The sequence below is a fragment of a genome, assembly GCF_019968985.1.
Source record: "MAG: Porospora cf. gigantea B chromosome Unknown PgB_NODE_780_length_11163_cov_242.877, whole genome shotgun sequence".
In the NCBI taxonomy this organism is placed as follows: Eukaryota; Apicomplexa; class Conoidasida; order Eugregarinorida; family Porosporidae; genus Porospora; species Porospora cf. gigantea B.
This window is the reverse complement of record NW_027179257.1, coordinates 1-11,163: the sequence shown is the minus strand read 5'-3', so window position 1 is coordinate 11,163 and position 11,163 is coordinate 1. Positions and strand designations below refer to the sequence as shown.

Genomic DNA, 11,163 nt, shown 5'->3' with positions numbered 1-11,163 from the left:
GAGAATCCGCCCTTGAGGCCTCGGATCGTTCTCCTCTGTCCGCCCTTTCACCCCTTTCAGGACTTCGGTATCGATCTCCGCGAGAGGAGTCCGGTCTAGACTCTCGCGAGGATCTGGCCGCGCGCTGTTCACGCATAAATCACGAAATCCTAAGCATTGATTCTCATTCCAGACGTGTCAAAGCCTTCACAGATCACTTGCGACACAGGACGCTCTTTAGCGTCAAACTTCTTTCCCTGATCTTCCCTGAGGGAATTGTACCACTTAGTTACGTCGCGGATGAATTTCGGCGAGAATTTGATGGTAGTGGCGTAGGTCGCTGGAGTCGTCGCCTGAAGCTCGTCAGCGTATTGCTGAACCGGAACCCGTTCAGAGCGTTTGCCAATAAGATTGCTTGTCGAAGGCGCAGCCCAAATTCTCACATAGAAGCCGTCCTCTGTTTGGTGACCGATGACAAGTCTGTCCGTCTCAGGTCGCACGTCGGTAATGTCCTTGGTACCGTTCTGGGCACACATTCCCACCTTGTCCGAGGGGTCCTTCTGCTTGTACTGGAGCACGTAGGCACTCTCGAACTTGAACGTGAAGCCAGGATTCACCGCCATGTTGTAGAGGCTGTTCAAGAGGTCCTCGAAGAGAACGCCCGTCATTTCATAGTAGGAGCAGGTTCGAAAGGCTCTGACAGCTTCGGGCAAGACCAGGTTGTCCGAGGAAAGAGAGGGGTTACGGGATTGGGATACAGCCCGCGTGACTGCCAGCACCTTACCGCAGGCCAGCAGGCAGAGGTCGCACGGGTCAAAGCCCCAATTCAAAGCCTCGTTCGCGTATAGAAGAAAGCGGACAACAGCTTGGGCTCCAAGAACGATATTGGAGTAGGAGGCACTATCTTCGCCTGCGGTATCTCGGTTCCACTGACCCACTAAGGAGCGCATGAGGAAATAAGGTACGTCCATCAGCTTCTCAGGTTGTTGAGTGGTGAACAGCACGTCGATACGACGGTTGTGGTACGGTGCCACAAGTTGAAGCACCTTGCCATCAGGCGTATCCTTTGTTCCGATAGGAAGTGCCAGAGCTGCGCCGACGTTGCCGTTCTGACATTTGTTGGCTAGGTTGGTGATGAACTTCCGCACCACCAGGTCAGTGGACACGCTCTGCGCCACCTGCACAACGAATTGGATTTTGCTGTACTTGTTCGAGCACCCCGTTGCCCAGGGACCCGCGAGATAGGCCTTTTTCACTGTGCAGTGAGGGATTGAGCGGCTCAGTTTCCGGCAGATATCCTCCAAGTCATGCTTGCTCTGAGAGAAGAGCTGATCCGATTCACTGAAGCTCGACAAGGCGCTTGAAAGGCGACAGTACTTGGAGTGGCCTCCTTCGGAGTGGCTGGTCATACGACAAGAGTTCCGTGTGCGGTGGCGGAAGGGCCAAGCAAGCAACGAGTTATGAGAGGTCAACAGATCCCCCAGTGTGTTGGCCTCACTGATGGTGGTCTTTCCCACGGCGAGACGTCCGTTCACATCCAGAATCTCCACCACGAGCGTTTCATCGTCGTCCATTTCACGGAAGGGACCCGCGTGATAGGCGGCCAGCACGGCTGATTGGCCGTTGAATTTCACATGTGTGTAGAACGGTCTGCATTCTGGGACGGAGGCGCCGTCCGGAAGAGACTGAAAGGTGATAAGCTCGTTGTATTCAAGGCCCTTGCCTTTACGAGGCTGGTCGATTGTGATGTCGAAGCCCGATTCCGAAGAGGTCGCGGCGAATTGCAACCCCTGCTCTCGATCCCATCGACATAACCGCTCGCTACGTCTCCCGTCGCTCACGTTCAGGGTCGTCGGTGCAGGAGCGAATCCCACGGCCGAACCACCCTTGAGAGTGAGGTTAGCCGCGACAATGGGTGGCGATGGGTCTTTCGTCTCACTAAGGTCCCGAGCAGTGGCCATGGAAGCTACAAGCTGGGGAAACAGGCGGATGTTTGAGGTAGATTGAGATACGCGCATCCTCATCCTCAGCAGAATTTGCCGATTTCGGTTATTAAAATCATAACACCTTGTCCTTGCTTGCTCCAAGCTTGCCCAGCATCTACGGCCCGTTGTGCATGCGCAAGGGTACCCACAGTGACACACCCCCCAACACAATGTCTATTTGGTCTATATTGCAAATGTGCTTGTTGCAACCATTCTTGGAGAGGGGCGTCCCCTTGAATCTGTTGGAGAAGTTGGAATTCTCCAGAGAGGAGATCTTATCTCAAGCAGTCGCGCTCTTGAAAAGACGGCAAGACCTTGACGTCGCATTCAGTATAGTCAACTACGTTGATAAGGCGGAATTGAAGCAGGATCTCATCGACGCGGTTGTAGACGCCTATTTTAAGACCCCAGACCGGCTCGAGGATCGAATTAGCCTAGCCCTCATGACTGACCCCGTTGTGGTTTCTAGCGGACACACATTCCAACGTAACTCTGTTTTTGACGGCAATAAGCTGAAAGTAAGCACCTGCCCAGTGACTCGGCAAGCGCTGCAGAGCCAGGCCTATCCGAACTTCTTTGTGAAGCAGGAAATTGACGCCTGGGCTGAACAACGGCGAAAGTTCAACCGTGCCGTCACGGAGAGAGGATTTTCTTCTTTGAGGACCAGCTTGGCACGTCACCTTGCGGACGTGGTGAGCAAGCACGCTGGTGAGGCTGGACTCTACCTTGCCCTTAAGCTGGACATGGGGTTCACGGGAAATTTCGAAGTTGACACTCTGTCTTATATGACAAGAACTCTGACGTCTCGTGACCTGATGGTTGATGAGCGACAATGCATCGAGTCCCTAATCGCCTTGGCCATCTCTGGGGCTCCTGAGGAGTCTATGACTCGATTGTGCACATTGGCGAACACCATTAGCACCACACTAAAAACGAAGAAGGTGCATCAGAAGAACCGGCAGGCAGTCGCATTGTCGCTCATGCGCGTCGCCACAAGCATCCTCGAGTTGGAATCCCAGTTGGGTATGCTTTTTGACAAGGAGCTGGGGGAGGGGATTCGAATGGTCCTGTCTCAGTGTGATCTGCAGAATTCCTACGAGATACTCTTTGGAAAGCCATGTTGCACGCAATCAACGACATGCGCCGCCTTCCAACGCGGCAGCTTTAGCATTGCTCAAGTGTACCTCGATAGGCAGAGCGAAGCTTATGTGCCGTTGGTGATGTACACAGCTGGCCAGCCGATCGATCTGTTAACTGTGACCACCATGTGGAAGGATCAACTCTGGGGCAACAAGAAGGGGGAAGCCCGATTCGCTATCTATCGACAAAGGGAAGGGGTATCTGTGACCCCACAGGTTGTCACGCAGCACCCAGTTGCGAACGAGAATGAGCCACTCCAGCTTTATGCCCACGATTCGGGTAACGATCATAGCGACTCCAGCGTCGAGGGAATTTATCGACAGCTAGCTGTTACTCCGCTGGGCGTCATGCAGCCTCCAGTTCCCAACGAGTCTGAGGAGTCTGTTTCAGAGCAGTCTGTTTCACGCTCCTCTCCGACAACAAGAGTGGAACCGATATTCACTCGTAACTTATTCGGTGTCTTCGGAGAGAGTGGACCTCGCGAGCGAACTGAAGTCAGCTGGTCGGCCGATTCAGAAATACTAAGCATGATCCAGCCTGGGGATCACATCTCTATCGAAGGGAAGGTTGGCGGAGGTGGCGGTCATGCACTGGAGTTTTCCGGCTTTCGATTCGATGTCATTTCTCGTGCAAAGGGAAGTCCCAAGACCCCAGAGTTTTTGGTGCCTTTGCTGCTGTTTTCTCCGTTTTAAATTTGCACCACTGCACATTTCGCTATGATCCCTGTCTCCTTAGAGACCAAGTCGTGCAGGCCACAGACATGGTTAGAAGGCTTCGGCTGGCCTAGTGCCGATCTTATTCTTTCTCAGATCACACCTCGGGACCTCGCGACCTTCCCCGAGCTGCCACCAGAGCTCAATTTGGTTCCTCCCCACGACCAACTTACGCACTACTCCTCACCCCAGGGCCATCGGTTCGCACTCCATACCGATCGATGGTGGTCGATAGGCATGGTTGTCAAGGGTGGCATGATCCAGTCTCATTTCGAACCTCGATGACGAGGGGTTGCGGCAAGCATCGTGACGTTTGTACTGTCTTGAAGAGCTCCAGAAAAGAGTGTGTTACTTTCGGCAAATCAAAACGGCTGTGTTTTGAGTTCATGCGGTCAGCAGAAGCGAACACTGCGAGCTGCAGCTGGTCAAAGGCGAAGTAGAGGTTGCCCTTGCATTTCTGCGTGAATGACTCGACCTCGTCTTCCGTAATCTCGGGGCATTTTGCCTGGCGCTGGCTAAAATGAGTGAGGAGTAGGCTATGACATTCAGCTTGCACGGCTGTCGCAATAGCCTCGGCAACGGTGCAATGCTGCTTGGCTTTGGCCTCTCCCTCCATACCAGAGGGGAATGTAGCTTCATGTATCAATAGACGGACACCTCTCGCAGCCGCAGCGAAGCTCTCCGACGGGCGGCAGTCACCCGAGTAGGCTACCAAGGGGGTGTCGCCTTCTCGCACCACGAAACCAAAAGAGTCGGGTACGCCCTGCCACTCCATATGTGGCACAGGGACAGGTTGGATGAGGGCGGGGCAAGGATGGGTTATGAGTGGTGTCTTTGACATAGGAAGGAACACCTCTACTTCAAAACCGAACAACCCGCAGATCTCGCTCATCCAGTGCTCAAGGCTGGCCGGAAGGAAAATTCGAGTGCTTTGACCGGTCCGACATGCGAGCAGGTTGAGCAGGCCGTTGTGGTGATCTGCATGGGCATGGGATATGGCGACTGTTGAAGTATTCTCAAGACTGCGGGCGCCCTCAGATGGAGTGCAGTACGCAAGCATTTGAGCCACGGTGCCCTCTCCACAGTCGAATAGAAGTCTGGTGTCTGCGTCTATATCCAACGCGACAGCTGAGACGTTTCGATACTTTCCAGGAATGGCGGAACCAGATCCCAGTACAGTCACTGCAGGAGTCATCGGCGGCCCAGTGAATGAGTCGCTATCGTTTTCCGTTGGATCAGCGGACGGAGCTGCAGGTTCTTCGATAGAAGGAAGGAATGTGAACGTGGACAGCGGTGCTGAGGATGACGACTTCTGTACAGCTGGAGGCAGACGGGGAACCATGCCTGGCAGTGCTGACCTGACGATATCCAAAAGGCGAGAGCTGTCTTGAGACACAGGCAGAATTCTGTCAGTGTCTTGAGACGTGACAGGGGTACCGGCCCAGAAGTCCGGGTCAGATGTGGTGCCCATCAAGAAGACTCGGGATATTGACGCGGTTTCCAGGGGGGAGTGAACACGCTTCCGGCCTTCCAAGGACTCTTCATCGAGTGAACATTGTACCAGCTCTGGCGTGAAGGAGTCGTTCGGCACCACTAAAAACGAGGCCCCCTTTTGGCCCGGGCCAAGGAAATCAGCAGCTCGCAATGGGGTGCCGTCTTCTTGGATCACGTCCTCGCCCCGTTTAAGCGCGCCACAGACGGGCCCTTTAATACCTAGGCGCTTGAGTTTGAGGCCATCCAGCTTGCCTGGTGTGTCAGCGCATTCCGAGAGCAGCGACAGTCTGACAGTTGATTGAAGGCGTCTTTTGGCAGTTTTGGCGGCATAAAGAGTAAACTGCACGTGCCGCGCGGCGGCGGACGGCAAAACCACGTGGCCTGAAGCGACCTCGTACACATAGAGGTCGAGGAACCGAAGACGGGCGAAGGACCGGCTCGCGCTCATGAAACGAATCATACCAGGAGGGCCCCACAATCGCACAGGTTTCCCGCGCGGGGAGCCCTCTGAGTACTTGCTCCTAACACCCTTCACGTTGCCGAACGTCACTATTTCCCACTCTTGAGTCGATCGCGCTGGGTATGTCGATCCAGCGCTGCCGTCAATCTGTGTCGAAGGGGGAAAAGACACTCACGGTCAATAGGAAGCCCAGCAGGCCAGAGACGTTCTCCGGCAGCAGTTCCAGTATTGTTATGTCTTCAACCTTCGAGATGGAAAGACGGCTCTCGGTCATGAAACGTTGAGTGTTTTCTCCGCAATTGACGAGAACCCTAGAACGGGCTGTCCGGATCCATAGACTTGGCGGCACGCCCGCATAGCGGTGCCAGCCGAGGGTCGTTACTGTGCACTCCATCGGAATCACAGAATTTCCCCACGTGATTGCATGCTCACAGAAATTCAATTTCATTTTCACAATGTTCGAGGCTGTGCTCAATCAGGCAGTAACGTTCAAGAAGATATGCGACGCTCTAAAGGAGATCGCCAGTGATGTGAACATCACCGTTAACGACGAAGGGATGTACATGCAAGCTATGGATGCAAGTCATATCGCTCTGATGGAGATGGATTTCAAGCGGGCTGCCTTTGACAAATACGTATGTGACCGCCAGATGGTCATTGGGCTCAACGTTAACACCTTAGGGTCCATTCTGAAGGCTGCGACGAACGAGGACTCTGTGACTTTTCGGAAAGAGGATGACGCCGAGAAGTTCCTTGTGATGTTGAGCTGTCCGGGTGACGACCGCGTCTCAGAGTACGAGCTGCCTATGATCCGCATTGATGCAGACCAGATTTCAGTACCTTCCGGAGAGCATGATGCCCAGGTCTACCTCGCATCGAAACACTTTGCAAAAGTAATCGGTGATCTTGGTAACTTTGGCGAGTCACTGGGTATGCTTGTAACCCCGGAGGACATCACGTTCAAGGCGGTCAGTGATCGTGCCTCCACGAAGATAGTCATACGGAACTCGCAGAGCTCTGGGGTCACGGTGACCTGCCAGGCCAATGTCGAGCAGGCGGTTTCCATGCGATTCATGGCGCAATTCGCCAAGGCCTGTCCCATATCAACAACGATGTGTCTGCACTTTAGCAGGGGACAGCCAATAGTGGCCACCTTCCCAATCAACGATTCCCTCGAGTCGGGTACCATTCGGTACTTCCTGGCTCCCAAACTTGAGGATGAATGACAACTAGAGTTGTGTGATCAGTGTATTTTCAACCAAGTTAGAGGAGCACTCTGTCGTTCAGGCTTCAGCTCATTGTCACAGAATGAAAAAACGCTATCGCCGCAAGACCGAGCAACCATGAGTACCACAAACTACTTGCGAGGGGGAGTTCTTGTTGATTTGCCACGCGAGGCATTGGCAATTGTCCGCGTATTGACGTCCGGTTCGTAGTTTCTAAGGAGTCCATCGAACGACAGATGCTTCTCGACCTTGGCCGCCCTTCTGGAATGCAGCCTTTGCACTCGGGCAGGTGACGTCGTGATGTGTTTGTTGTCTTGAATATGAAGTTGCAGACAGCGGGCATCGGAGTCAGATTCCGAAAGCTTCTTACTTTCCCTCCGCGTCAATCCGGCCGGCAAGTTCTCCTTGGGCCAACGCACGGAGATCGGCGATTTGTCTGGCCGGATTCCTCCTAGATTTAAGAGTGGCACGCGAGACTTATGACGGCCCTCTGCATTCTTCGATAACGTACTAAATAATCTCAGGGTGTCTTGATGAAACTGCGCCACCATCCGTTGGACCCATTTTAAATTAAATACGTCTGCGTACAACACACACAAAAGCCTCACCGTGCAGCCTTAACCGCCGGTCCTCGTTGTAGACCAGCATAGAGCTAACCGCGTCCTTAAAATCCTGGGGGATGTCTGGGGGGTACTCATTGGTTTGCACAGAAAACACCTTGCTGATAAGAGTACCGTGTTTCGTCGAGTTGAACGCCGTTCGCCCCACTAGCATCTCATAGAGGAGCACACCCGTGGCCCATATGTCCATTCGCCAGTCGTGGCCCGCGCCTTGTAGCATTTCCGGCGGTAGGTAGTCCAATGTGCCACAGAAACTGTAGTGCTTCTTAGTCCCCAGCACGGGAGACACCCAACCGAAATCTGTTATCTTGAGCACCCCGTTGGAGTCTAGGAGCAGATTTTCAAGCTTTAGGTCTCGATGATGGAAACCAGCCGCATGGATTGCGGTCAATCCTGACACCAGCTGCATGAATCTAGTGAATGTGGTCCTTTCATCGAAGCGCCGGTGTCGAGTTCGCTTCATACTTTGGTAAAGGTTGCCTCCAGCGCAAAACTCCATGACAAGGTGAATGCTCCTTTCGTCTTCGAAGACTCGATAGAGTCTCGCCACGTTTGTGTGATTTATTTCTGTTTGCGCCAGAATCTCCTTGGCATACAGTGGCACGTGGATGTCTGTGACCGATTTTGCTATCGACTTCACAGCATACACGTTTTTCTGAAATCTCATACGTCGCACTATACCGTAGGCTCCTCGACCAACCACGCAGTCCCCCAAACTGTTACCAATACGTGCCCAGCCTTTTCCGGCAGCAGTCGTTTCGGGGGCGAAATCGGAAAGGCTCTCTGCCGAATATACGGCGTCAGGATGAAGCCTGGGCTCATGCGTGGGGATATTCACCTTGACTGACTCGTATGCAAGTCCGTGCTCATCCTTCGGACGCGCACACGTCCATTTTGAACGGAAGGGTGGCGGTAGCTGATCCAGGTTCAGCACGGGGACCGAATCGTTGTCCAAACTACTTTCGGAACTCATAAATCGGGGTTTAAGCTGCCACACCGAACACTACGCTTTCGGAAAAACGGTTTACAAATGGAAAGCTCATACCACTGAAAGAAAACGAACTGTCAATATGTACCCAACGCTCAAACGACAAAATACTTATTTAAATTATACGTTGCCGGTGCAAGTGATCAACCATTCCGTTGTGATAGGTAGACGTTGTATGTCGGCATGCCAATTCGCAGAAAGGAGGAGGGTCAGGGTGCGATAATTTTGCACACTGTGCCCGTAGAATTGAAACTTGTACTTGTGTGGCCGAAAAAGGACATTCCCAACCACTACACGAGTTGACCAGTGCGGAAAGGACTGCGGATCTCGCAGACCGTGGCAAGGCACACCTCAGACGCCACGACGCAAACGAAAGATTCTAAGGAATCCGCTGCCGCTACGGAGCCCGCCGCCGCTGAAGAAGAACCACATTCTTGCCACGTCAACTCGATCTTCTGCATGCGGCTCGAAAAAGCATTAGCTTGTTGCTCCTGAAATGGATGCCTTGCTCAATAACAGACTGAACCTGGAGGAGCCCGAAGCTCCAGAGGAAAGTGGTGCCTCTCCCCAGAAGATGGATGGAAACGTCGTTGCGCCTAACGACTTTTCTCCGAGGAAAGTGGCACCCTCTGATCCGCAGAGGAATCTTCACGATCGGTCGAGGAATGCCGTTCCCTGATCTACGACAAATGGCCGCAGTTCACGAGTTTTGCATCTGCGCTCACATACAGATCTGGAAGATCCTCAAGCTGAGTCTTTCACAGACTTAGGTATTCGTTATGGAATATCCTCAAGCCGACATGGTCACGGTGTGACGAAGGTGTTCTTCGTAATATGGACAAAATACCCTTTTAATTATCAGCGTGAGATGGCATCCTCCACAAGGCATGAATCGCAGATCTTCCACCAAACCAAACATGTCTGGACAAGACCTGAACCTTCCACAGTCTGACCATCACATCCAACGTCATCTACGGAAAGGCCACCGGCTCAACACCCTGTGGCAGCTCCCTTCAGATAATGTACAACTGATTAGAATAGACGCCAATCCCTTTCACGGTCGTGCACTAGAGCGCTGGCTTCGCTATCTACCGTTGCCAAGCTCCTCCACAACCCCTGCCTTGATGGTATCTCCAACACCTTCTCCATGGCCAGCCTTCTTGGGCGCCGCGAGCAGATGGCACACAGGCAACCGCCGAAGCTGGAGTGTTCTAGGGGATCAGTAGTCACTGAACGTGCCAACGTTGACCAGATACACCGTGTACAATGCAAGCTACAACGTTAAAGCCTCATCAATGCGACGAACGATGCTCAGCTCAAGGCATGTGGTCGAGGAAATAATGCCAGATCATTTAGGTGGTTCTGATAACCGATTTGTTCTTTAAAAATCCTTCATTTTCTTTTAAGAGATGTAATTAGATTAGATTCGTATTTTTCGCGGTACATTCGAATTTTCGCGGTACATTGCGCCCTTCATCGTTATCCTATCCAACACTTTCATCGATACTTTAGTTACCATAGATTTGACAGTAGTACAAACTTCACATCAGAGACGAGAGCTGCTCGAAGAAGCCGTCTTCTCACCTGACGCCTATGCCCGTGGCCGTATTATCGGCGACCACAGACGTGTGGCTTACTACGGTGTGGATTATCTGATTCAAACCAAGCAGGCCGATTTCAAATTCTACTCCAAGCACTCTGACGAAGCTTCCATCAAGCTCCGATCTGAAATCACTCAGCAGATTGATGGACTGAAGGAGTTGGTAGCCATGGGCAAGCGCCACGGCTGTGATGTGTCGAAGCCAGCCACCATCTTTCGCGAGGACTTCGGCAACTTGGCGGCCATCAAGGACCAGGACGGTGCCGCCATGTCCATTGATAGCTACGCTGAGAGACCTGGCCAGCAGAGTCGCTGAGTCCGAGATTCAAGAGATCGTCGACGACCTCGTAATGGAGATCCTCGTCGTCAGGCGTCTCCGAACTCCTGCATACAACGAGCTCTTTTCAGAAGACCCTACTTGCGTCACCTGCTCTCCGTTGGTGGGGCTTATGGTAAGGAGGAAGGCGTGCTCCAGCACATGGAGTGTCGCCGAGGTCTCGTGAACTCTATGAACGTGATGAAGCCCTGTACGACTAGATGGCCTTCGGAGTCGCTGGTATTTCCGTGTTGACTGACAGCTTGTCTGCCATTATGTCGCCAAGGTCACCCCCGTGCTAACGATCAGGGATTCACGACGGACTTTTAGATGGAGGGAGAGTTTCCCTTCTAATGACGATGACCGCGTTGATGACTTCGCCGTCTGGGCCTTGAAGTCCTTCCACTCCGAGCTGAGCAAAACACCCACCTACCGAGGGGCGCAGCACACTCTGTCGGTTCTAACCATCATCTACGGAAAGGCCACCGGCTCAACTCCCTGTGGCAGAAAGATGGGAGCTCCCTTCGGACCTGGCGCCAATCCCCTTCACGGTCGTGACTGCACTAGAGCGCTGGCTTCGCTATCTACTGTTGCCAAGCTCCCCTACAACGCCTGCCTTGATGGTATCTCCAACACCTTCTC

General features: G+C 53.0%; 6 protein-coding genes across 9 annotated transcripts; 3 read left to right on the top strand and 3 right to left on the bottom strand.

The window, feature by feature from the left end:
• Positions 1-149: 149 nt before the first annotated feature.
• On the bottom strand, positions 150-2,003 carry KVP17_004634 (uncharacterized protein; the record flags this gene model as incomplete). Of its 2 annotated transcripts, none has more annotated exons than XM_068522994.1 (1): positions 150-2,003. In XM_068522994.1, the coding sequence occupies one exon, from the start codon at positions 2,001-2,003 to the stop codon at positions 150-152; it is 1,854 nt and encodes a 617-aa protein (XP_068371813.1). The 2 variants fall into 2 exon arrangements, with proteins under 2 accessions (XP_068371813.1, XP_068371814.1); XM_068522995.1 differs by having other exon boundaries at positions 150-1,940.
• A 92-nt stretch (positions 2,004-2,095) lies between these two features.
• KVP17_004638 (uncharacterized protein) lies at positions 2,096-3,796 on the top strand (the record flags this gene model as incomplete). Its single annotated transcript, XM_068523000.1, has 1 exon — positions 2,096-3,796. The coding sequence occupies one exon, from the start codon at positions 2,096-2,098 to the stop codon at positions 3,794-3,796; it is 1,701 nt and encodes a 566-aa protein (XP_068371819.1).
• A 265-nt stretch (positions 3,797-4,061) lies between these two features.
• Positions 4,062-6,045, bottom strand: KVP17_004636 (uncharacterized protein; the record flags this gene model as incomplete). Of its 2 annotated transcripts, XM_068522998.1 has the most annotated exons (2): positions 4,062-5,918; positions 5,947-6,045. In XM_068522998.1, 2 exons carry the CDS (start codon positions 6,043-6,045, stop codon positions 4,062-4,064), a joined length of 1,956 nt encoding a protein of 651 aa, XP_068371817.1. The 2 variants fall into 2 exon arrangements, with proteins under 2 accessions (XP_068371817.1, XP_068371816.1); XM_068522997.1 differs by lacking the exon at positions 5,947-6,045 and having other exon boundaries at positions 4,062-5,759.
• A 181-nt stretch (positions 6,046-6,226) lies between these two features.
• On the top strand, positions 6,227-6,997 carry KVP17_004635 (uncharacterized protein; the record flags this gene model as incomplete). Its single annotated transcript, XM_068522996.1, has 1 exon — positions 6,227-6,997. One exon carries the CDS (start codon positions 6,227-6,229, stop codon positions 6,995-6,997), a length of 771 nt encoding a protein of 256 aa, XP_068371815.1.
• Positions 6,998-7,128: 131 nt separating this feature from the next.
• Positions 7,129-8,590, bottom strand: KVP17_004633 (uncharacterized protein; the record flags this gene model as incomplete). 2 transcript variants are annotated; one of them, XM_068522992.1, is made up of 2 exons in its annotated part: positions 7,129-7,577; positions 7,606-8,590. In XM_068522992.1, the coding sequence occupies 2 exons, from the start codon at positions 8,588-8,590 to the stop codon at positions 7,129-7,131; spliced, it is 1,434 nt and encodes a 477-aa protein (XP_068371811.1). The 2 variants fall into 2 exon arrangements, with proteins under 2 accessions (XP_068371811.1, XP_068371812.1); XM_068522993.1 differs by having other exon boundaries at positions 7,568-8,590.
• Positions 8,591-9,945: 1,355 nt separating this feature from the next.
• KVP17_004637 (uncharacterized protein) lies at positions 9,946-10,521 on the top strand (the record flags this gene model as incomplete). The annotated part of the gene is made up of 2 exons (XM_068522999.1): positions 9,946-9,961; positions 10,118-10,521. 2 exons carry the CDS (start codon positions 9,946-9,948, stop codon positions 10,519-10,521), a joined length of 420 nt encoding a protein of 139 aa, XP_068371818.1.
• Between the last annotated feature and the right edge of the window lie 642 nt (positions 10,522-11,163).